The sequence below is a fragment of the Rhodofomes roseus genome (genome assembly GCF_022264815.1).
Source record: "Rhodofomes roseus strain CIRM-BRFM 1785 chromosome Unknown C8Q71scaffold_41, whole genome shotgun sequence".
Lineage (NCBI taxonomy): Eukaryota > Fungi > Basidiomycota > Agaricomycetes > Polyporales > Fomitopsidaceae > Rhodofomes > Rhodofomes roseus.
Genome location: NW_025952997.1, coordinates 16,435 through 36,905, shown reverse-complemented (window position 1 = coordinate 36,905; position 20,471 = coordinate 16,435). Strand labels below are relative to the sequence as shown.

The window sequence follows — 20,471 nt, the reverse complement described above, 5'->3', positions numbered from 1 at the left end:
CGGCCTCGAGCCTCGACGAGCTTGCGGATTCTCAGCGGCCTCTTGTGCTAGAAGATAGGAAGGGGAATACCGATGAACCCGTACAATGGGCGCAGCCTAAACCAAAACGCTCCCTCTCGCGCGTGCTTTCCCGCATACCGCCTCTTCGCCAGGCGAGCGGAGACAGCACCGCCTCTGGCGGAGGCAGCAGGACATTGTCTGCCCTCTGAGCCGCCACTGCCCAACTATACATACCACTCCTTACTCCCTTTCCTTGGCAATCACCACGGACCTTCATATTGGACTGTATACTAGCTGTTGTTAGGACGGCGTGGATTATAGTGGAGTTGTCTTACATCCAGACGCGGAGACTAATTTCGATCAGTGCGCCACCTGATCGAGGGGGCGATGAAAGACTTGTCCGACAGCGTTCAACTGAAGTGAGCTGGAACGTATGAATGCATGATTTAAAGGCACACTTCCCCATACTTATGACTTTTGCAATATCTTTGCGTGGCTACTCACGGATGCATGCGGCTTGTAGCCCTGTACATGGCAGGCTGGCAGTCCGAGCCTTCGCGCCGGGGACGGCAACTCTTGCTGCGGCCTGATATGGGGGCTGTCATTCCCAGTCATATCGGCAAGCATTTGGTATCATTTTGTGGCCCTGTTCAGTACTTAGATTGAGTGGACATCGACGGAGATGAGTTACTAGCGACGAGGGCTGTCGGTCAAACTCACCTCCTACGTACAAGTCCCCATTCCAGGTCCGATGTTCGCTATGCAGCACTGTGACTTCTGCATGCGCACTCTGATGCAGATCCTACAAGGGAATAGAGGGCCAGTAGAGGGCCGGCGATAGAGTGGTCTGCTTAAACTTGCAATAGGTTGAGAAGTCGCCACTCGCTGGCATCTGGAGCAGATGGCAGTTCAAACCGCATCGGTCGATAATAGGAGAGCGCTGAACGTCTACGCACGATCGTAGTAACTGGCTGATAAGCAGTACCTGGTTTCTGCCTTCTCAAGAGGCCGAGATGTGACGTGTGGTAGAGCCTATAGCTACCACATCGGCACAAGTACTGGCAGCGCTACCCGGCAACCGCGATAGTGTTCAGACCCTGTCCACGACGCCGTAGCGCGTTGGGTAACTTGGGTTAGACACGCGGGCAAGTGCTGACGCGCCTACCAGACGTCATGCGGTCTCGAAGATCGAGCCGGGTAATGCTTGAAAGTGACGATAGGTGACGCTACGTTCAATTCAATGCAGCACTTACAGTCTCCGGACCCTAGGGTCTGATCAGTCTGACTCTCGGAGTCGGTACACCCGTGCGGTCGGATCAAGGTAAAGGGGGCGTCCCCGGGTCAGCAAAATCGACCCGACGCGCGTCGTACGTCCTAGGCCGGGAGTGCCGATGCTGGAGACAACGCGTTGAGCCTGTGCCGCGACGGTGAAGCTCTGCAGGAAGCATTCGGAGGTAGTCGTGATCAGCGGGAACGAGTTGGGGTGGCTACGAGGAGCATCCCGCTTGCACGCCGTCCCCTGGGCCCTGGACGCTCGCGAACTGGCGAATCAGCGAAGATACGCGCTGCTGTCGTTCTACGGGAAGGTCAGGAACCAAAGGTAGATGAAGGTCGTCGTCAGTGAGCTGTGGGAAGCTCAGGTTGGAACCTACTACTGCCAGCCGGCGACACACGTTGTGCGGGCCAGCCTTGCGGCGGTTCACACTGCAATGGCCATCCCATGACTGGGCTGACGAGGCTCGTCCGTGGTCGGCCGGAGCCTTATTCACCAGGCGACATTTGCGAAAGATTTCTGTCACGAACGGTCAACGGATGGTCGCGCAAAATGTCGGGCGTCGGGCGTACGAAACGGAGCAGAACGACGCATCCAATGGGAGATGCGGTATTTGGGCAATAACGGGCTCGCACTGCCAGCCAGGGCGGTGAGCAGGAATAGCGCAAGAGCGGTACACGCGCTGTCCTCCGCGGCTCGAGGACGCGACGGTACTGGACCGACGCGGCAGCCAATCGGCCGCCGCGGATTGCGCAGTACACCGCGAGGGTCGCACGTGATCGCATAAGCTCAGCGCTCCACCATTCCGCTCATTAGCTCTCGTCCGCCCGCGACAAGTCCTCCACCCGGCACCCCTCCTCCTCCCCGACCACCACCATCACTACCACCCTCCCAGCGAACCCAGCTACGATTCAACATGTCTTTCGAACATAGTGTCGCCCCCGCCGTTCCTCTACCCCGCAAGAACGGAGACATAGGCAACAAGCCACCCGTCTGGTCTGTAAACGACTCCACCGGAGACCAAGTCCCGCCCTCCGCAAAATGCAACAGACATGAAGCCTCGCGAGACGGTGTATGCTGCAAAGAGCTCATTGGCGATGACGAGCGGATACTGATTGACCCAGACGTGGTCCGGGACGTGTGAGTAGTGATTTCCATTGCTTGTGGACTAGGTCCGGGCGTGCGACGAGGGGCTCCCCTTCGTCCCTATGCAAGACAAAGCAAACAGTGATGACGAAAGACATCTGTAGTGGAAGCGTTGGAGGGCACACACGGCTGGTCTTCGTGTGGCGTATGTTTCGTCCGTAGGCCACCATGAACTCGACATAACCACACCCCCATGGTCTCCAGGACATTACAGAACATGCCGGTTGCCTGGGGCCCAGGATCTGTGCGGCTGTGCAACACGAAGCTCACGCCTCTTGTCGTCCGTGGCGGGTAATTGACGTGTTGCAGCTTTTGTGCTGCTCCCGCCAAGCCAGCACCCCTGACGCCCCAGCTTGTCCTGAGGCGTGGTACATACCAACTTGCGTGGGTGTCCCCGTCCCGGTACTTGCGCCCGTCAAGGGTAGGATGTTCGAGTCCGTGCCTCGTTTGTGGTCTTTGTTCACGCGTTCCCATGTCCTATGCCATGTTCACATCCTCTTGAGAATCGGTTACTGACGTTGCCGCTTCTGCAGTGTTATCGGTCTCTCAGACGGCCTCACCGTTCCCTTTGCCCTCACCGCGGGCCTTTCCTCCCTTGGCGAATCCAAACTCGTCATCCTCGGTGGCATTGCAGAACTCATCGCTGGAGCCATCTCGATGGGCATCGGCGGCTTCCTCGCGTCCCAGGCGGAGCGCGACCACTACCGCTACCTGCGCAAGCAGACGCGCGCACGCGTGCTCCGGAGCTGCGAGGGCGAGATGGAGCGCGAAGTGCACGCCGTCCTGGGGCCCGTCGGCGTCGACGAGAAGACGAGCCGCGCCGTCGCGCATTGCCTCATGAACGTCGAGGTCGACTCGCATGGCGACGGCTCGACGACCGCCGCGGGCTCCTCGAGCGGCAGCGATACCGCAAGTCGCTACAGCACGAGCGACTCCGAGGCCGGCCTCCGGTGGAGCTCGAGCGTCGGCCTGTCCGCGTTCCTCCTCAAGTTCGGCGAGAACCTCGAGGAGGTGCCCACGAAGCGGCTGTACATCTCCGCGCTCACGATCGGCATGGGCTATCTTCTTGGCGGGCTGATCCCCCTGCTCCCATACTTCTTCGGTGCGTGGTCCGCGTCTCCCTGCCTACGGGCGACCGTGCGTGTGCGTGTGTGCTGACGTACGTTTTGCAGAGCCCGTTGCGCACCGCGCGTTGATCTGGTCGTGCATCGTGACTGGAATCGTGCTCCTCGTATTCGGCGCGGTCAAGGCGCGCATCACAGGAGCCGGCGCGGGCGCGGGCGGATACATTTGGGGCGCTGTTAGTACGCTGCTCGTCGGCGGCGCCGCGGCGGCGGCAGCATATGGCATCGTCGCGGCGCTCGAGTCATGATCGCCGTGAGGGCCCTTTGCTGGCATGATGTAGACTGGATATTAGTGTCCCTCTTGCGTGTACGGACGAGGACGTTCTCTTTTCTCGCCCCTTCTGTTGTAGCCATGTTTTTGTTTGGTCTGGCTCGTTGTATCATGACCGCGGTATAGTTTTAGTTAATGCATAGACGTATCAAAGCCAATAATTCTGTCTCGCTGGATGCCTTTATTCGTCTGGGATTCATCCAGGGCTCACTGGCAGCTGATCTGTCTGCAGGGTCAATACTGATGCATTGAAACCAGTATTCATGGGCACTTGGCACAGTGGTAGCGCGCACGCTTCGCATTGCGCTAGTTCTGGTCATCTGCGTGAGGTCCAGGGTTCAATCCCCTGAGTGTCCATATTTTTCCCTAACTATGTCCGAGTCTTCGAACAGCGGATTTCCAGCCTGAGTACTTGTATGTAGTTCGTTTCCTTTTGCATATGCTTCGTTTTTGCCCAAGTCGTTTCAGTCAAAGTTCTTCGGACGACGTTGATCCCTGTCCCGCAGCCGTCTCGCATGACAGCGCATGACAGGGTCAATCTGCACCCGACGCTGGCTGCAAAACCACACACATAAAGTATGTAGTTTTGTCTGCTGTGACGATGAGGACATGACGACCTCAGGCACGCATGCCACCTGCTATGTAGTGCTATGTCCGCCTTGGCTGGCGACATGGGGCCGGTCATTCCAACATCTCGGGGTCACCTTTAGGACACAAGACAAGCGCCCACCGACGTCGATCGCCGCCGGCCCGCTGTAACGCACATATGACCATCCGGTGTGTGTGCACTGTCTAGACAGGACACACGCATGACTTTCGTGACCGCGGCGAGGGATGGTCGCCACGCTCGTCCCCTGGCTATATATGAGAGGGAGTTGGATGGTGATTGACGGCGACCATTCTCGCTGAATTCGAACTTGCTGCGAGTACCGGGAAGGATGCTGGCTGTACGCGTGCTCTTGGCGGCCTTGGTTGCGACCGTTCAGTTTGCGCGGGTGCTTGCATGGGCGAACGACTGGGAGGCCGGAAATAATTGCACTATTCAGCCATTGGGAGAGGGCCTGGACGACACGGACCAGGTATGTTGGACTTGATCTACAGACGTTGGAGAGGATCTGATAGTGGTGTCTTTCTGTGCATAGATTGAGGGTGCTATCGCGCGGTGCGGTCATTATGGCACGACGGTCATCTCAGAGGGTGTCTACAACGTGACGAGGTGAGTACGCTGCCCCTGTGGCTGACTTGGAGTCACCGGGAGTTGACGATGTGTAGGAAGATGATGTGGGACCTGGTGGAGTCTCGAGTTGACCTGCACGGCTACTTGAACGTACGTACCAGTGTCACTCACCTTCTCCCCTCTCGCTGACCCAGATGACAGTTCACGGCAAACCTGCCGTACTGGATGAACCCCGAAAACACGTACCGCGTCGTGTACATCCAGGTAACCTGAGCCGTCCATTCGCCTCGCGCATTTCTGCATCTGATATCGCACCGCGCAGGACCAAGCCTCCTGGTTCGTCGTGACCGGCCGTGACTTCACCATCGACGCGCACAACTCGGGCGGGATCATCGGGAACGGGCAGTACTGGTGGAACTGGTACGGCACCACCAGCCGGCTCGACGGCGACGGGCGGCCGATCGCCTTCACCCTCTGGCGCGTCCTGCGGGGCGTCGTCAAAGATTTCCGGATCGAGGGCCAGCCGTTCTGGTGCAACACGGTCGCGGAGTCGCAGGACGTGGTGTACGACGGGATGTATTGCAACGCGACGAATACGAATCCGGAGTACTATGGGCATAAGTGAGTGTATGTTGAACGCGTGCTTGGCGACGAACGAAATGGCTTACCTGTAGGCGGTAGCGTCGTCCCGAACACGGATGGTGCGCAGTGTCCCTACACATGAAGTTGGGCCTTGAGACTGACTAATTAATTAGGGATCGATACGTTCCGAGCGGACAATGTGACCATGCTGAACTGGGACGTAAGTGCCTCCAGTAAGACAAGCCGTTGAAACCCTTGACGAGCCTGTGAATAGATTACGTTAGGAGACGACTGTCTCGCAATCAAAGGGGTAGGCAAACTCACCTCAAGAACTCGAAGCGTAACCTGACGCGTAAGTAGAACTCCACCAACATCTACGCTCAAAACATCACCTGTCGTGGTGGCAATGGAATCGCTTTTGGCTCCCTTGGTCAATATGCAAACCTTGTTCGTAATCCATGGTTGAAATAGGCCCACTGCATTTTTGCTGACTTCAGCCATAGTTCGACCATGTCGAGAACGTGACGCTGGAGGATATTCGTGTAAGTAAATGTGCACCGTGAGGGCGACTGACGCTCGTTGACACTGATCTAGCTGCTGCACATCGATCCTGAGATCCAGCCTAACATGGGCAGTGCGGTACGTGTAGTGACCTACTAAGTATGGCGCGCAGCGACTAATTAGCAATATCCCAGGTCTACTTCAAGTCTTGGTCCGGTACTGCGATCGGCCACCCTCCCGACAATGGTGGTGGAGGGTCAGGTAGGTGCAGGCTGTCCGTGTTGCGAGTGAAGGTCGCTGAGTTCCATGGCTGCAGGTCTTGTCACGAATGTGACTGTCCGCAACGCCGAGCTGTACAACGTGTCACTGCCCATTCACGTCTACCAGACGAACGGAGCTCACCCGTGTGTATCTATGCTCCGTAGTGAGATCGAATGAGGCTCACATGTTCGCTTCAGAGGTGACTCACTCTCGACGCTGCAGTTCGCTGACCTCAGCTTCTATAACTTCACGGGTACATCGTCGGGATCCACAAGTGCGTTTTCTGTGATGATTGCGTCTGGACACCTCTGATGCTGGGGCGCAGTCGTCAATCTTGCATGCAGCCCCGCCGCGCCATGTCCGGGCATGGTGTTTGAGGACATCAATATCACGGTGACCAACGGAGCAGAGCCCCATTATGTCTGCTCAAATGTTGTCAGCCAACAAGGACTATCCAGTGCGTCATCTCAGCACGGGTGATATTGCACACGCTGACGATGATGATAGATTGCAGCACCACTACGCCGTGATACGCAATTATCATAGTTGATTTCCAGGTGAATTAGAACGTGTCCTGAGTTTAGGCTTATGTCTCTGCGTGCAGCATTAGTTCAGCATTCGAGTACGAGATATATATTGGACTCGTACTTACTTCGACCCTGGTGCTTGTTAATCCATCTAAACTGGGTAATCTGCAGCAACTTGGACAAGGTTCAGGGAGGCGATCCTCGATCGTTCCTTGCCTCTCTCCACCACCACCCGGCGATCGTCTATAATAATTCTCGCTTCCTCTCCATGGCCTCTCGCGCGTACCTTGACGTTTATATCGGCGACCGCGACGCACATGCTCGCGCTGAGGCGGAGTATTCGGCGACAGCTACCCTATTGTCCAAGAACGCACACATCTACGGGCTGCCTGCAACGCCGCCCGAGCTGTCGGAAGAACAGCGTGATGTCCTGAGGGAGCTCGATGTGGGTTATCACTGGAATCGACTGCTGCGGCTTCTGACAGATCGAGGCCACAGAGTTCGATGCAAATGCGGTTCGAGCCCCCGTCGCCCTTGTTAGCAGGTCGGCTCATCTTTGAGCTCGATCCTTCTCCGGGGCTCGCAAAGACAAGAGCCAACTTCATCGCGCTGTGCACTGGGGAGAAAGGAATGTGCAAGAATGCGCCCAACAAGAAGCTGCACTACCTCGATTGCCCGATTCACCGCATCGTCAAAGACTTCGTAGCACAAGGTGGGGATGTCACCAGAGGGGATGGCAGCGGTGGCGAGGTGCGCCAACACCGTAGATGAGGCCCGCCTAGAATGCGCTGATGATTGCAGTGTAGTCCATATACGGCGGCAAGTTCAACGACGAAAAGGAGGGCCTCAAGAAAAAGCTAGCTCGTGGATCGCTCGTTATGGCCAACTCGGGGAAGAACACGAACTCGTCACAGTTCTTCGTCGTGCTCACCGGAGACTCGACTCGAATCACAAAGATGCAAGGAAAATACGTAGTTTTCGGAGTGCTCGAGGAAGGGTACGAGGTCCTATCACGACTGGGTGATGTTGGAAGTGCAGATGGCAAGCCAGGTCAGGCTGTATGGGTCGGAGGCTCCGGCGTAATATGCTGAAGCGAGATGGCGGCGTGGCAACTTTACAAAACAGGATACCAAAACATTATAGATGACTTACATAAGAAGCCTTTTTTATAAGGGCGTTTGGCACAGTGGTAGCGCGCACGCTTTGCATCTGTAGTAAGAGCTTGAGTTACATGCGTGAGGTCGAGGGTTCAAACCCCCCAACGTCCAAATTTTTTACTGCGCCACCTACTATGGTGCTGCTACTGACACTCAAGCAATCGCTTGCTTTTTGTATTTTTGGAAACATGGTCAAGGAAGGCAAAGGCTCCGCTGTTCGACTAATGTTTCAAATCCCTATGCATCGATTGATGTATCTTTGTATGATACGCTGGCTGTACTTACAGCGTGATCACTGGGTCAGACGTCTACCCCGAGGTTCGTCCACGGTGCTACAGACAGCTGTTCCCTTACGATATTGTTCAGTACGAACCGGACCGCCAGCACACGTGTTCGAGGTATGAACTTCCCTTGCCGATCCCTGTCACCGCGTTGACGTCCCCGACCATCCCGTCTTGGTCGAATATAAGATGGACGCAGAGCCGGAATGTTCCCCGTCGCGCGATCTACAATCCGTTCTCTCGAGATGATGCCTAGGCTGACCTCGGTGCTCCTAGTGAGCCTTTGCTTCGCGCGGACGTTCGTGTCTGCGTTCCAGTATTTCGCGGACAATAAGACGTGTACCCTCGAGCCACTGGGTAGCGGACAGGACGATACGAGCCAGGTTCGTCACGCGTGAGGCGCGTCATAGAGTTGCGTTGACGCGTTTGTGAAGATTGAGGCTGCTATCGCGCTGTGCGGGCACTATGGAACGACGGTCTTCGCGCCTGGAGAATACAATGTGACAAGGTCGGCCGGCAGTGCGGCCGTGTGCGCAACAGAGTTATACTGACTGCTTGGACCCAGGAAGATGACATGGGATCTGGTAGAGTCCAGAGTTGACCTGCACGGCTACCTGAATGTGAGTCCGTCCACCACAAGTGAAGTCATGCAGCATGCTGAAGCACCCGCAGTTCGTCGCAGACTTGCCCTACTGGATGTACCCCGAGAACACGTACCGCGTCATCTTCATCCAAGTGCGCCATGTACATCGAACATGCCCCTCAGCCTACTGACCCAGAAACTACAGAGCCAAGCGTCGTGGTTCGTCATCACCGGGAACGACTTCGTGGTCGACGCGCACAACACAGGCGGCATCATCGGGAATGGGCAGTACTGGTGGTCATGGTACGGCAATGGCACGCGTATCGATGGCGACGGCCGCCCGGTCGCGCTCACCGTGTACCGCGCACTCCGGGGCACCATCGCCAACTTCCGGATCGAGGGCCAGCCGTTCTGGTGCAACGCTGTCGCGGAGAGCCAGAGCGTTGTGTACGACGGCATGTACTGCAACGCGACGAACGCGGATCCTCTGTATTATAATCAGAAGTGAGTCACGCTCGTGCAGCCGCAGGTTGTGGTCATCGCGAACTTACTGGCTTGCAGTATCGTGTGGAACACGGATGGTATGCATAGCTCGGAAGACGCGTCTGGTAGGTACTGAGGCAGTTGGCCATACAGGCATCGACACATTCCGGTCCGACAACATTACCCTGTTGAACTGGGATGTGAGTACTTGATACGACCGTCGTGTGAGCGTACACTGACGAATATGTATGGAGTAGATCACGCTCGGGGATGACTGCATAGCAATCAAGGGCGTACGTGGACAGCCCACTGTCGTATACGAGGTCAAGCTGGGCGCTCACCACTATTTTGGGCCCGCAGAATTCGACGAATGTGTACGCCAAGAATATCACCTGTACCGGCGGAACAGGGATCGCGTTCGGTTCCTTGGGGCAGTACTACAACCTGGTCAGTAACCTGTATCAGAGGTCGAAGCAGATGATTTGACTGACATATGTATCACAGTACGACAACGTTGAGAACATCACGCTGGAGGACATCACGGTGGGATTGCCAACAGTCCACAGGATTCTCAAACTGAATGAGATATCATTTAACGCAGATGATTAGGCCGGACCCGACGATACAGCCTTACATGGAGCACGGCGTCAGTAAAATACTTTCGTCCAAGACGGAACGTTGGCCTAACCCTAGTACAGGTGTATCTCAAGTCGTGGACTGGGACAACGATTGGCTTCCCCCCTGCGGAGGGAGGCGGTGGCCCGGGTAGGTCGCCGGTTGCTGCGTGCTAGAGCACATCTGCTACATGTCGTGGTTTAGGGACGACGACAGGCGTCATCGCGCGTAACTTCAATCTTGACAATGTGACGTACCCCATTCAGCTCTACCAAACGAACTCCGGACACGCGTAAGTGGACCTGTCAGACAGCGAAGGGTCCAAGGTTAACTGATGGACATGGCCACGTTCACGCAGGGGCGATGCGCCATCGAAGTATCAGTTCGGCGGCCTCACATTTGTCAACTTCACTGGTACAGCATCGACAGACCTGCGTAAGAATTCTCACCGCACCACAGCCCAACATGCCATTGACGGCCTCGTTGCCAGTGGTTGACATAGAGTGCAGTCCGGCGGCACCATGTCCGGATCTATCTTTCAAAAATATCGACATCGAGACACCCAGTGGCACGGCTGCGACGTACAACTGTTACAACGTCGTCAGCCAGACGGGTCTGAGTGGTAAGCCTCACCGTGCTGGCCTGCCTGCCGGGTCATTGCTATTATCTAATGTCCGTGTGGCTTCTCAGCGTGCAACACGACGGCATGAGCTTAAGGCCATCCCGCTCATGCGGCGGGGGCCGGTGAAGAAGTGCGTAGTTTTTAGATAGCGTAGCTGCGGACCGTGAAGCCTCCTCTTCCGGTGGATATCAAAGATGAAGTGTCGTGGACTGTCCGAGTGTGATTGCCTGTTACAGCCACAACTGTCGGTTGTGTTTTCCGCATTAGGATAGGAGCGCCCAGTCTGCTCGCTGCGCGCGCCGCGCTGGAGGACGTTGTGGACGACGAGCACGGCTGGCCAGAGCGGCCTGGATCAGGGAGAACCGCGGTGGTAGGTATGGAGATCGGTGCGCAGCCGGAGGGACAGCGAGTGCCAAATGAGTTGAGCCTGTCATGGCAACGTCGCCGAGAGGACCATCAAAAAGCATGTTGCGCGTTTACGCTCCCACAGCCGGGTGCCCACCTTTATCTCCCCTCCTCTTCCTCCTCTTCGTCTTCGGATACCTTCCAGTCCTTTGCTTCAGGCCGGTCCTCACTCCTTCTAGTCTGCTGCGCAGGACGTCGACATAGACAGTGCCCACCCCGCCCATGGCCAACAAGTGGAAGCGCGCTTCCAGTCTCGACTTCTCTGACGGCAAGATGCCCCCCCTGTCCCAGCACCCCGACATGGCCAACCCGTTCGCTGACAACGGCCTCGAACCGGGGCACCTCCAGCGCAACAAGTCCGAGCGTAGGCGTCTGCAGCCCCTCCAGAGGACGGCCACCAATGGCACGACACCTGCGACCCCGTACAGGCCTACGGGATGGATGGAGCGGTTCAACGTCTGGATGATCAACGAGGGTGGAAAGAGGTTGTTCTTCATCTTCTTCATCCTCCTCCATATCCTGGTCATCCTCTTCGGTGCCTTCTACTACGGTACGAGTGATGACCTGATAGGCGATCGCGCGACCTTCGGTGTGACGTACCGTACGTACCGCGTCTCTTCTGCACACTGCTAGCCCCTCATCTCGTGTCTAGCGATTGCCCGTGGCGCCGCCCTGGTTCTCCACGTCGAGGTCGCGTTCATCCTCCTGCCCGTCTGCCGCAACTTCATCTCGCTCATCCGCCGCACGCCTCTGAACCACTACATTCCTTTCGACAAGAACATCACGTTCCACAAGTCCGTTGGATGGGGCATCTGCTTCTTCTCCTTCGTCCACATCGCCGCGCACATGGTCAATTTCACTGAGCTCGCCTTTGCTGACCCGCTCGCGACCACACCGGGAGAGCGTTTCGTCGTGTTCCTCATTGCCAACTTCACAACCGGCCCCGGTGTCACCGGCTGGATCATGACCGCTGCCCTCAGTATCATGGCTTGGTACGCACGGGAGAAGCCTCGTCGTGCCAACTTTGAGCGGTTCTGGTACTCGCACCACCTCTTCCTTGTCTTCTTCCTCAACTGGCAGCTGCACGGCATGTTCTGCATGATCCAGCCCGACCGCGCACCCTTCTGCTCGTGGAACACGATCGGTGTCTTCTGGGTGTGTGCCTCGCCCGACTCACCTCTGCTGTTGCTAACAGGTCCACTAGCGTTACTGGCTCGTTGGGGGCTGCATCTTCACGTTCGAGCGTATCCTTCGTGAGGTTCGTTCCCGCCACCGCACCTACATCTCCAAGGTCATCCAGCACCCGTCCCAAGTCCTCGAGCTCCAGATCAAAAAGGAGAACACTCCCACCCGCGCCGGCCAGTACATCTTCCTCCACTGCCCTGAGGTCTCATACTTCCAGTGGCACCCGTTCACGCTCACGAGGTGCGTGATATACATCCTCTGGTTCCACCATTGCTGACGTTGCCTTTCGCTAGCGCGCCTGAAGAGGACTACATCTCCGTGCACATCCGTATGGTCGGTGACTTCACTCGTGCGCTCGCTGAGGCGGTTGGTGCCGACTTCGGCAAGGAGAAGGGCGGAGACAGTGGCAAGGGCAGTGGCGCGGTGAACCCCCCTGTCAACCGCGTCCTCCCGCGTGTCATGGTCGACGGTCCCTTTGGCTCGGCGTCTGAGGATTTCCTTAACTACGAGACCGTCTTGCTGGTCGGTGCTGGTATTGGTGTGACGCCGTTCGCTTCGTACGTACCTCCGTGGTTCCTGGTTCGGATGAACGCTGATAGTGTTCTTTTGCTGAATAGCATCTTGAAGTCGATCTGGTACCGTATGAACAACGTCAGCCAATCTAAGCCGACGCGTTTGTCGAAAGTCTACTTCACCTGGGTCATTCGTGACTTCGGCTCTGCCGAATGGTTCCACTCTCTGCTGCAAGCCATTGAGGAGCAGGATACTCAGAACCGGATTGAAATCAACATTTACCTGACTGCGAAGATCAAGGAGGACGACATGAACAACATCATTGTGCGTATCGCCGCCGGTTGCTGCCTTGGCAGGACGCCCGTGCTGACGCTTGTCGCTACAATAGGTCCAGGACGTCGGTGCTGAGAAGGACGCTATCACCTCGCTCCGTGCGCCCACGCACTACGGTCGCCCCAACTGGGACAGGGTCTTTGGCTCTATCGCGGAGAAGAACCCCGAGACGGACGTCGGTGTGGTACGTGGCTTCCCAATCACCCGCGCGCTCCGCGTCGCCATGTCTGATCCCCGACCTTCTGCAGTTCTTCTGTGGGCCTGCGGTGCTCTCGAAGCAGCTCCACATCAGTTGCAACAAGTACTCGACGCCCAACGGCACCAGGTTCTTCTTCGGCAAGGGTAAGTCCAACCTCGTTGACCCTGCAGCTCGGTCACTCATTATGATCCCTACGTTCCTTCTCCCGACAGAGAACTTCTGAGCGCACGGGAAGGGATACGTACGGCGCCGCCTCGGACTGGAGATGTTGGTCGTAGTGTGTATCATTATTACGTCTGGGAGCGAGCTCCAGACGCCTGTACTTGTCTTTCGTTTTGCGCATCTATAATCTTGGTAGTTGCCATCGGTGCTTCCGCGCACTGGGGGTCTTGGGCTGTTAGAATGCTATATTGCAAGGATATGTCCCCATCGTTGAGCCGTGTGTATGCGACCGCGAAGGGAAGACTACTATCAGTGATACCGTCAGGATAGTTTTTGTGTTTAACGCCGTCAACAGCAGTCTGTCAGCACAGTGTATGCGGAGGTTGGGAAATGCCTATCCCGCTGTGCATTACTTATCTACGAGCTGCATGAAGCATGATGTAACGGACACTTTCAGTCGCTATATGCTAGATTTCATGAACGCACCTCCGCGGGATAAGTTGTTATTGAAGCGCGTACGCTGGCGTACCGCTCAACCAACGTGCATGTGCTCTCGCAGGGCGGCGTGAGAGATCACGTCGGCTTGGATGAGTCCTCGTCGCCTCGAGCTCGAGTACCGTTTGTTCATGATCCGGTGGGGACGAGTACTCACCTCCCGGTCTAACTATATTCGGTGAATGGTAAACAAGGTGTAGAATGTCCATGACTGGAAGACGAAGGAAGGAGCAAACACCACTCGGCGGAGGCAAACGTTAACGCGAGCAGCAGACGCGACGCGCTTCGGAGCTTGAATCCACGCGCCGGTCACATGTTCGTTCACCCTGCCAACACCACAGTTGAACTTGAAGTGGCTTTACGCGTACACTATCTGTGACTCTGTCAGAGACTGTCATGTCTATCCCTGTCTTCCAGCCGTGTATTACTGGCGAGCTGGCCTGGCCCTAGAGACATTGGCCTGCCAACAGCTGCGGGAGAAACGAAGCCCCGGCCGTGAGCCCTCGGTAGGGATCCCCAACCTGAACACCCCTGACTTCCGAAGGCAGCATTTCAGTCGCCCTCCAACGCAATGATAGAGATGTGGCCCACGCTGAAGGAGCATGTTCTCTCATGCATGTCCAAGATTGACCTCGCTGACTGGCCATAAGTAGTTTGACGCGCCTGGAGACGCGCCGGGCCGACTTCTGGGCTTCAGACTGCCACTGTTGGTAACAAGTTGTATTTCGGCCGCCACTACTGCCAATCACATGTGCGGTGTACTAGCCAGCGTATTGGCACATGCGCAGTGCATGAGGCTCGCGTCCCGCCCACAGGCGTTTGCGTCGGTTCGCTGGCTTGCCATTGCAAGTTGCAGCCGCTGCGGCAACCCCCGCACAACATGCTTCACCGCGGTCCGTGACGAGCGTACGGGCCTCAAACACTTACGGCAGATCGATCGACTCCATACCGTAAGTGCTAGCGTACACATGTGGGTGCCCCGACGATCAAGTCTAAGATGTAGTAACTGATCGTCCCGCCGCCCGCTTTGTGCAGAATGCGCGTCAGTCACGGTGGTATCCTGATTTGCATGCTCTCCGCCTTGCAGCCCAATCGGGTGAACGTGCTTTTTGAGTTGGTGGTGAGTCGCCGCCCTCTTTGTAATTGCTCCCGGGCCGTAGCTAGCACGAACTGATCTCTCCTACCAGGGTACTCATGGGAGACCCAACACCGATATTTAGCCGGTACCCGGGGTATAGCTCGTCTGTTTTGGCTCTCTACGCCGGCGGCAAGGACCCTGGAAGCCGCCGACTACTGCCTCTCGTTGGTATCAAGAACAGCATGTCCGCCCGCACCTTCCACATTCGCAAAGCCCATAGCGAGCCCGAGTGCGCTTTCATGGAGCCCTGTGGCCCATCACCGGATGTAAGAGTCTGAACGCTGTCGCCTTGCCGTCCCAAGTCTATCAAGCCCCCGCGTCCTGCGCCTACACACCTCAATGGTGCGCTTCTTAGGTCTCTTTAGGGTTGTTGAAATTCGCTCAATGAGCTTCTCTTGCGACAGGCGTGTTGGCGGCACACAGGGCGTCTTGTAGAATCGACCCTACTTGCCGCGCAGGATGTCTGCGTCTCCCGTCGTCCAGGGAGCGTGTAGCGTTTCCAGCGTCAGTTCCCGCTGGTCTGCGAGATTCAGCCTCGACAGGCGCCGCCCTGTGGTGTCGGATTCCGCCGGTAAGCGCATCGTTTCGGCCCTGCCTGCCATAGAGACGTGAGCTGCTGCAATTGATGCGCATATATATTTCCTAGATGCGCCTCTGCGCCCCCTCTTGCTCCGCAGCTTCCTCGACATATATGAAACTTCATTCGCGATTTATGGACCTCTTCGGGCACGTCGGCGGATGACTGCTGCATTAAGGGCAGCTTGCCTTCTTGTTTGTCTGGCTGTCCGTCGTGAATTGGTAGGATCTGACGATAGGAGCCCATGACAAGTGAATTAGAAGGGCGCCTGGGCATCCGTCAAGCGCGGAAGACGTGCGTGCGCTCTGTATAAATATCTGCTGACTGACCTAGGACAACGATCTGTGCGGGCTGAACGCCGGGGTACCCTAGCGCTTCAGCCGGTGCTCAGTGGACAGCCGGTGGTGGTGGCGACGCGACTGTCAGGAACTTTGTCCCATTTTGCCTAGGCCACGGACGATGGCGAGGGAGGACGGGGTGCCGCGTTCCGCGCTGTCTCGAGCATACTCATTGAATGGAAGAGCCGTTGTGCGCCTGCACGATACCACCGGCGAGGTCAACGAGCTCGCGTCCGTTGAGGGACCCTTCACCGAGAGCTGCAACTTAGCATAGCGCATCTTGGTCGGTCTGGCAAACCCCGTTACCTTCGATCGGGCATACACCGTTGCCGGCTGCTGACCGGGTCGTTGACGCGTTGAAGACCACAACCGCCGTTGTTTCACTGCGCGCGGGGCGCCAGCTCCCGCACTGGATGGATCATGCCGTGTCGCTGAAGTGGTTGGATCTCGGAGTTGTGCGATTAATGCGCGCGCGTACGAACACTAGGACGTGAACAGTGTGCTCTCACCATTTTTTCGGAGTGGCAGGGCGATCTGCTGACGGGTGTCCACCGGTGTAGCGCATTGTCTGCCACACAGAGGACGTCGTGCCGCTTCGTGCGTGGCTGCCTAGCGGTTCCTGCGCTATGCCAAATCGCACACCCTGAATCATGCGCGTCAGGTCACAAGCGACGCAGGCGGCTCGATGCATGGATCCTACAGACGCTGGGTGAGCATGCATGTATCCCGGAATACCAACTTGGTTTCGAAAGGGTCCCGGACCTAGACATTGCACGTCAGTCATTTCGGTTGGAAGCTTCGGACCCCCGCGTTTCCTGATTCAAGAGAGTCTCAGGATATGGCGCTGGATAACTGGGAAGCTGCGACCAGGATCTCTGCAGTGATTGCTTCGCACAGCCCGCGCAAGTGTCCTCTTGACTAATAAGTCCTTGCGCCGAGCCACCAAGAGTGGCTTAGTCTCGCGCTTGCCACTCGGAGTGTCCCCATCTGTGAATTGCCGGAGATCTACTGACCGTATAGTGCCCGGACTATCGCGGCCTGAGCTTGCGGTCGAACTGGCATTGAGGCTTTACTGTGCGCGGATGACCCAGCGTCGTGTCGAACAACGAGCGGGGCGCTGATGTTGCTAGCCCGAAAAGGCAAACGTTATATAAGCGACGGGGCGGGGAGGACTAATAGAAAGTCGGGATGTTCCGAGGAGGAGGCCCATCAGGGCGTGTCAGACGTCTGCCACTGCGAGTACGCGCATCGTCTCCCAACGCGAGCAGGCCCACTTCCCTGCGTGCGCAGGATGGCTGGCAGCGACGCGGGATCCGCAGAAGGGCGTCGCCAGGCGTCGCCGCTGCCGGTGATAGCAATCAGGCCTGATATGGACCCACAACGCGATCCAGCGGCGCAGAAGGGCGGTCGCGGAGTTGGGTGGAATAGGCAGGAGGAGGCCGGAGCTTGGACGGAGCGACGGAGGAGAGCGGGAGTGGAAACGAATATGTGATTATCGGATTCGCCAGCAGAAGAGTGGCATGGGACGGCTGGGATAGGATGATGCTGATGGAACGGAACCTGTTTTCTGTATCTCGCGCGCGATGCGGCACACGCCAGTCCGCCTGCTGGAGACACCGCCTTGCGAAGCGAAGACCACTCCCGCGCGCAGGGGCTGCCCTTGCTGCATTCGGGCTCCCACCTTCCTCCCTGCGAGATTCTTCCCAATCAGCCCGCGCACTGGCAGCGGACCCGCCAATATCTCGGTGACGGGCGGCTCCTTGCCCTGCGGTTCGTCCTATAATAACTGTACCTGCTCTGATCCTGCCTCCCATTCCATCCCCGATCACCTTCGCATCCCCTCCCAGTTACGTTACATGACGCCCATGCCTGTCTCCCGCACCAGTACTGAATCCGTTGCCGACCCGACTGACCGTCCAGAGCGTTCCAGGAATGCCAAAGGTCGGTCCTCTGTCCACCGTGTGCGCACACCGCCACTCACCTGCGCATGCCACTCCGCCAGCCCAGGCACGGCATCGCGCCAAGCGCAAGGCGTACATAGAGCAGGTGAGACTGGTTTTGTCCAAGTCACGCAGCCGACCCTCATCCCATCAATCCAGCTCGAGACCACTGTGACGAAATTGCAAGTCGCGCTCGCGCTTTCTCCCGAGCAGGTCGCGGCCCTTCCTGCACCTGTCATCCGCATCCGTGAGCTTGAAGAAGAGAACGAACTTCTCCATCGCGAACTCGGCGAACTTCGCCGGCAGCTCGAGGATCGCAATGCTCGCCTCCGTCCTGACCTCGGGCGGCGACATGGGACTATCTCTACGAGCCCGTATGATCGCAGTGACTATGAGTCAAGGCGGAGGAGGCTTACTGAGTCTCAGGTCTATCTGGTAGGTGCTGTTACGACAATTGTGTATCATGGTGATGCTGACTCGGTCCGTCTTCGTAGCAAGCGCAGAACGGGCATACTCACAGCCCTCCCCCGCCTCTACTCATTCCTTCGTCAACCTCGCCCCAAACACAACCGTCCTCCCAAGTAGGAATCTACCCGAGAATGACGTCGTCATCGACGCTCACGTCGTACGGGATGTATCAAATGCCCGGCACTCCGTCGAGCTCGAGCACTAGCACCGCGTCAAATTCACCGTTCTCGGCGAGTATCAGTCCCTCGCGTTACCCATGCGCTATGTACCTGTGCGCATAGAACTCGGGATCCTAGTAACAGTTTTGTTTCACAGCCCTGCGACTATACCCCTCCCTCAACCTTGCATTCACACCACCGCCCTACGTCATCCACCAACTCGTCCTCGCTGCTTGCGGCTTATGGACAGGCGCCAGGTCAGTACGAGTACGTCAAGGTAGAAGAAGATTCTTATCATGTATGTGCTAGTTGTATGGGCGGCAGCCAGCAGCTGACATCACCATCCATTCAGGGTCATACTCTTTCTCATACAAACGGGTACTCGGCCTCATTGCCGTCGTTCGCAGGCAGCCAATCGTCGTTGAACCATTGGCAAACCTACTCGACACAACGGCCATGACCGCGGTATCGAGTGAACGGTACCTGATTCTCCCCGCCGTGGGCATTTTACTCTGGCTCTGGTATCCTCTGTGTCATCCTATTGCTGTGTTTTTGGTCTTGCTCTGTTGCACGCTCCGAACTCTGATTCTTGCGTACTGTTGTCTCACTACTGTAACAATCAAAATTCTTCCCGTCCTGCAAGCTCACGGACGGCGGTCTCTATGTTGTGGCGTCCTGTCAGCATAGAGTAATTGGTGGTCCTCGAATCGGATTGCGTCGGGAACTTGCCCATGTGGTCCTCGTGTTATCTAATGCGATGTTTTCTCATCCATTGAATCCGGCTGATCTTCTTGGAACTAACTCTAAATGGCTTCTCTGTTGCGCGAACCGTGGATTCTCCCCACGTCGCACGAAAGTCCCGGTCGACCGTCTTAGATTCTCGTTGCTGCTTGCCGACTGTTGCACCGAAACTGTTGCACCGAAGTTCCAGGTCTCCGTGGCCGAGACCAGATCGCCGCCGGCTGTAGGTGCTCGTTGGACCGTTTCGGGAGTACCTACATCTCACCTCAGTCCTTGCAGTCACACATGAGAGGCGTCGCCGCCCACGTCACACGCCGCCGATAGTATTGCGTCCTTCGAAGTTATCATCATCCGATGGGTCTCTACTATCTCCGGAGCCGACTACGCGTTGCAGTGATGAGTAAGTAGGACGCCGCTTTGGATGTCTTGCGCCGTTAGGCCGGACCGCGGACTCGGAGACGTCGACCCTTGGTCAATGAGCAACTGCATGATTCTTCACCGTCGTGGGCAAACGACATGACATTCTACGTTTTGTATAGGCACTCTCGCGGAAGCCGCAACCAGATTGCCTTCTGCTACGCAATGAGGCGTCAAGTGTGAGTTCGCTCGCCCTGAGATGATAAGTCCCGCAATTATCGGTGCGTCAGTCCTCAGCATCATACCCAAGATCCGGTAGGCAAAGTCTCATTGTACGCGTCGATCGTGCCTTGTCATGCAGATGGAGCTCCTCGACAATTGCTCGTGTGCCGGGCGCCGTCGGTGTCTTAACGGTCTTTTCCCTCCTTGAGCATGTAGGCTCCACGAACTCAGATTCCGCGCTATACCTGAACGGGTCCGGCTTGTCATCGTTCTGGGCGCGGGAGCAATCCAAGCGAAGTGCGCGGCGTTCAAGTTCGCTGCTCGTTGCCAAGTTCATAGCCGTCTTTGCGTCCGCAGGGGGTACGAGGGCAGCGGGAGCTTCGCCTGCGATCCTTGAGCATCGCGACCCAGAAGTAGATGCGTTTGGAGTCGTGAGTTCCCTTGGTCCCTGAGATTGCCGCACTGACTGTCAACCTCAACTACAGAACCACAGCAGATATCGATGTTCGCGAGCGCTCGTCCAGTGAAGTAGTATGGGAGGCAAAACGCCGAGTGCCCTCGTCGCTCGCTGCCCTTCCCTGTCATCGAGTGGCAGCTATGCGCCGTGACGACGCCGGGAATATTACCGCACATTGGC

General features: G+C 56.9%; 6 protein-coding genes and 2 non-coding genes across 8 annotated transcripts; all 8 read left to right on the top strand.

The window, feature by feature from the left end:
• Positions 1 to 2,189: 2,189 nt before the first annotated feature.
• C8Q71DRAFT_718568 (VIT family-domain-containing protein) lies at positions 2,190 to 3,791 on the top strand (the record flags this gene model as incomplete). The annotated part of the gene is made up of 3 exons (XM_047921240.1): positions 2,190 to 2,413; positions 2,953 to 3,521; positions 3,592 to 3,791. 3 exons carry the CDS (start codon positions 2,190 to 2,192, stop codon positions 3,789 to 3,791), a joined length of 993 nt encoding a protein of 330 aa, XP_047772716.1.
• A 288-nt stretch (positions 3,792 to 4,079) lies between these two features.
• On the top strand, positions 4,080 to 4,171 carry C8Q71DRAFT_t154. Its single transcript has one exon. It is a non-coding gene; the product is annotated as a tRNA-Ala (tRNA).
• Positions 4,172 to 4,634: 463 nt separating this feature from the next.
• On the top strand, positions 4,635 to 7,011 carry C8Q71DRAFT_791124 (pectin lyase fold/virulence factor). The gene is made up of 16 exons (XM_047925343.1): positions 4,635 to 4,893; positions 4,957 to 5,030; positions 5,087 to 5,141; positions 5,193 to 5,255; positions 5,314 to 5,612; positions 5,673 to 5,692; positions 5,747 to 5,793; positions 5,848 to 5,883; positions 5,934 to 6,020; positions 6,077 to 6,115; positions 6,168 to 6,212; positions 6,269 to 6,335; positions 6,391 to 6,478; positions 6,533 to 6,609; positions 6,661 to 6,792; positions 6,843 to 7,011. Exons 1-16 carry the CDS (start codon positions 4,753 to 4,755, stop codon positions 6,863 to 6,865), a joined length of 1,293 nt encoding a protein of 430 aa, XP_047772715.1. The 5' UTR covers positions 4,635 to 4,752; the 3' UTR covers positions 6,866 to 7,011.
• Positions 6,989 to 7,984, top strand: C8Q71DRAFT_791120 (cyclophilin-like domain-containing protein). The gene is made up of 3 exons (XM_047925342.1): positions 6,989 to 7,307; positions 7,361 to 7,612; positions 7,669 to 7,984. Exons 1-3 carry the CDS (start codon positions 7,131 to 7,133, stop codon positions 7,951 to 7,953), a joined length of 714 nt encoding a protein of 237 aa, XP_047772714.1. The 5' UTR covers positions 6,989 to 7,130; the 3' UTR covers positions 7,954 to 7,984.
• A 50-nt stretch (positions 7,985 to 8,034) lies between these two features.
• Positions 8,035 to 8,130, top strand: C8Q71DRAFT_t155. Its single transcript has one exon. It is a non-coding gene; the product is annotated as a tRNA-Ala (tRNA).
• Positions 8,131 to 8,210: 80 nt separating this feature from the next.
• Positions 8,211 to 10,752, top strand: C8Q71DRAFT_843927 (pectin lyase fold/virulence factor; the record flags this gene model as incomplete). Its single annotated transcript, XM_047926579.1, has 16 exons — positions 8,211 to 8,417; positions 8,490 to 8,683; positions 8,735 to 8,808; positions 8,866 to 8,920; positions 8,973 to 9,035; positions 9,089 to 9,387; positions 9,445 to 9,464; positions 9,520 to 9,566; positions 9,624 to 9,659; positions 9,727 to 9,813; positions 9,871 to 9,909; positions 9,968 to 10,012; positions 10,065 to 10,131; positions 10,186 to 10,273; positions 10,340 to 10,416; positions 10,484 to 10,752. Exons 2-16 carry the CDS (start codon positions 8,507 to 8,509, stop codon positions 10,750 to 10,752), a joined length of 1,443 nt encoding a protein of 480 aa, XP_047772713.1. The 5' UTR covers positions 8,211 to 8,417; positions 8,490 to 8,506.
• A 303-nt stretch (positions 10,753 to 11,055) lies between these two features.
• C8Q71DRAFT_791111 (NADPH oxidase) lies at positions 11,056 to 13,667 on the top strand. Its single transcript, XM_047925341.1, has 8 exons — positions 11,056 to 11,609; positions 11,661 to 12,163; positions 12,213 to 12,433; positions 12,487 to 12,750; positions 12,811 to 13,030; positions 13,095 to 13,223; positions 13,288 to 13,381; positions 13,451 to 13,667. The coding sequence occupies exons 1-8, from the start codon at positions 11,231 to 11,233 to the stop codon at positions 13,459 to 13,461; spliced, it is 1,821 nt and encodes a 606-aa protein (XP_047772712.1). The 5' UTR covers positions 11,056 to 11,230; the 3' UTR covers positions 13,462 to 13,667.
• A 3,412-nt stretch (positions 13,668 to 17,079) lies between these two features.
• Positions 17,080 to 19,286, top strand: C8Q71DRAFT_791107 (uncharacterized protein). Its single transcript, XM_047925340.1, has 6 exons — positions 17,080 to 17,889; positions 17,951 to 17,994; positions 18,048 to 18,323; positions 18,383 to 18,586; positions 18,672 to 18,812; positions 18,867 to 19,286. The coding sequence occupies exons 1-6, from the start codon at positions 17,532 to 17,534 to the stop codon at positions 18,972 to 18,974; spliced, it is 1,131 nt and encodes a 376-aa protein (XP_047772711.1). The 5' UTR covers positions 17,080 to 17,531; the 3' UTR covers positions 18,975 to 19,286.
• The last annotated feature ends 1,185 nt before the right edge of the window (positions 19,287 to 20,471 follow it).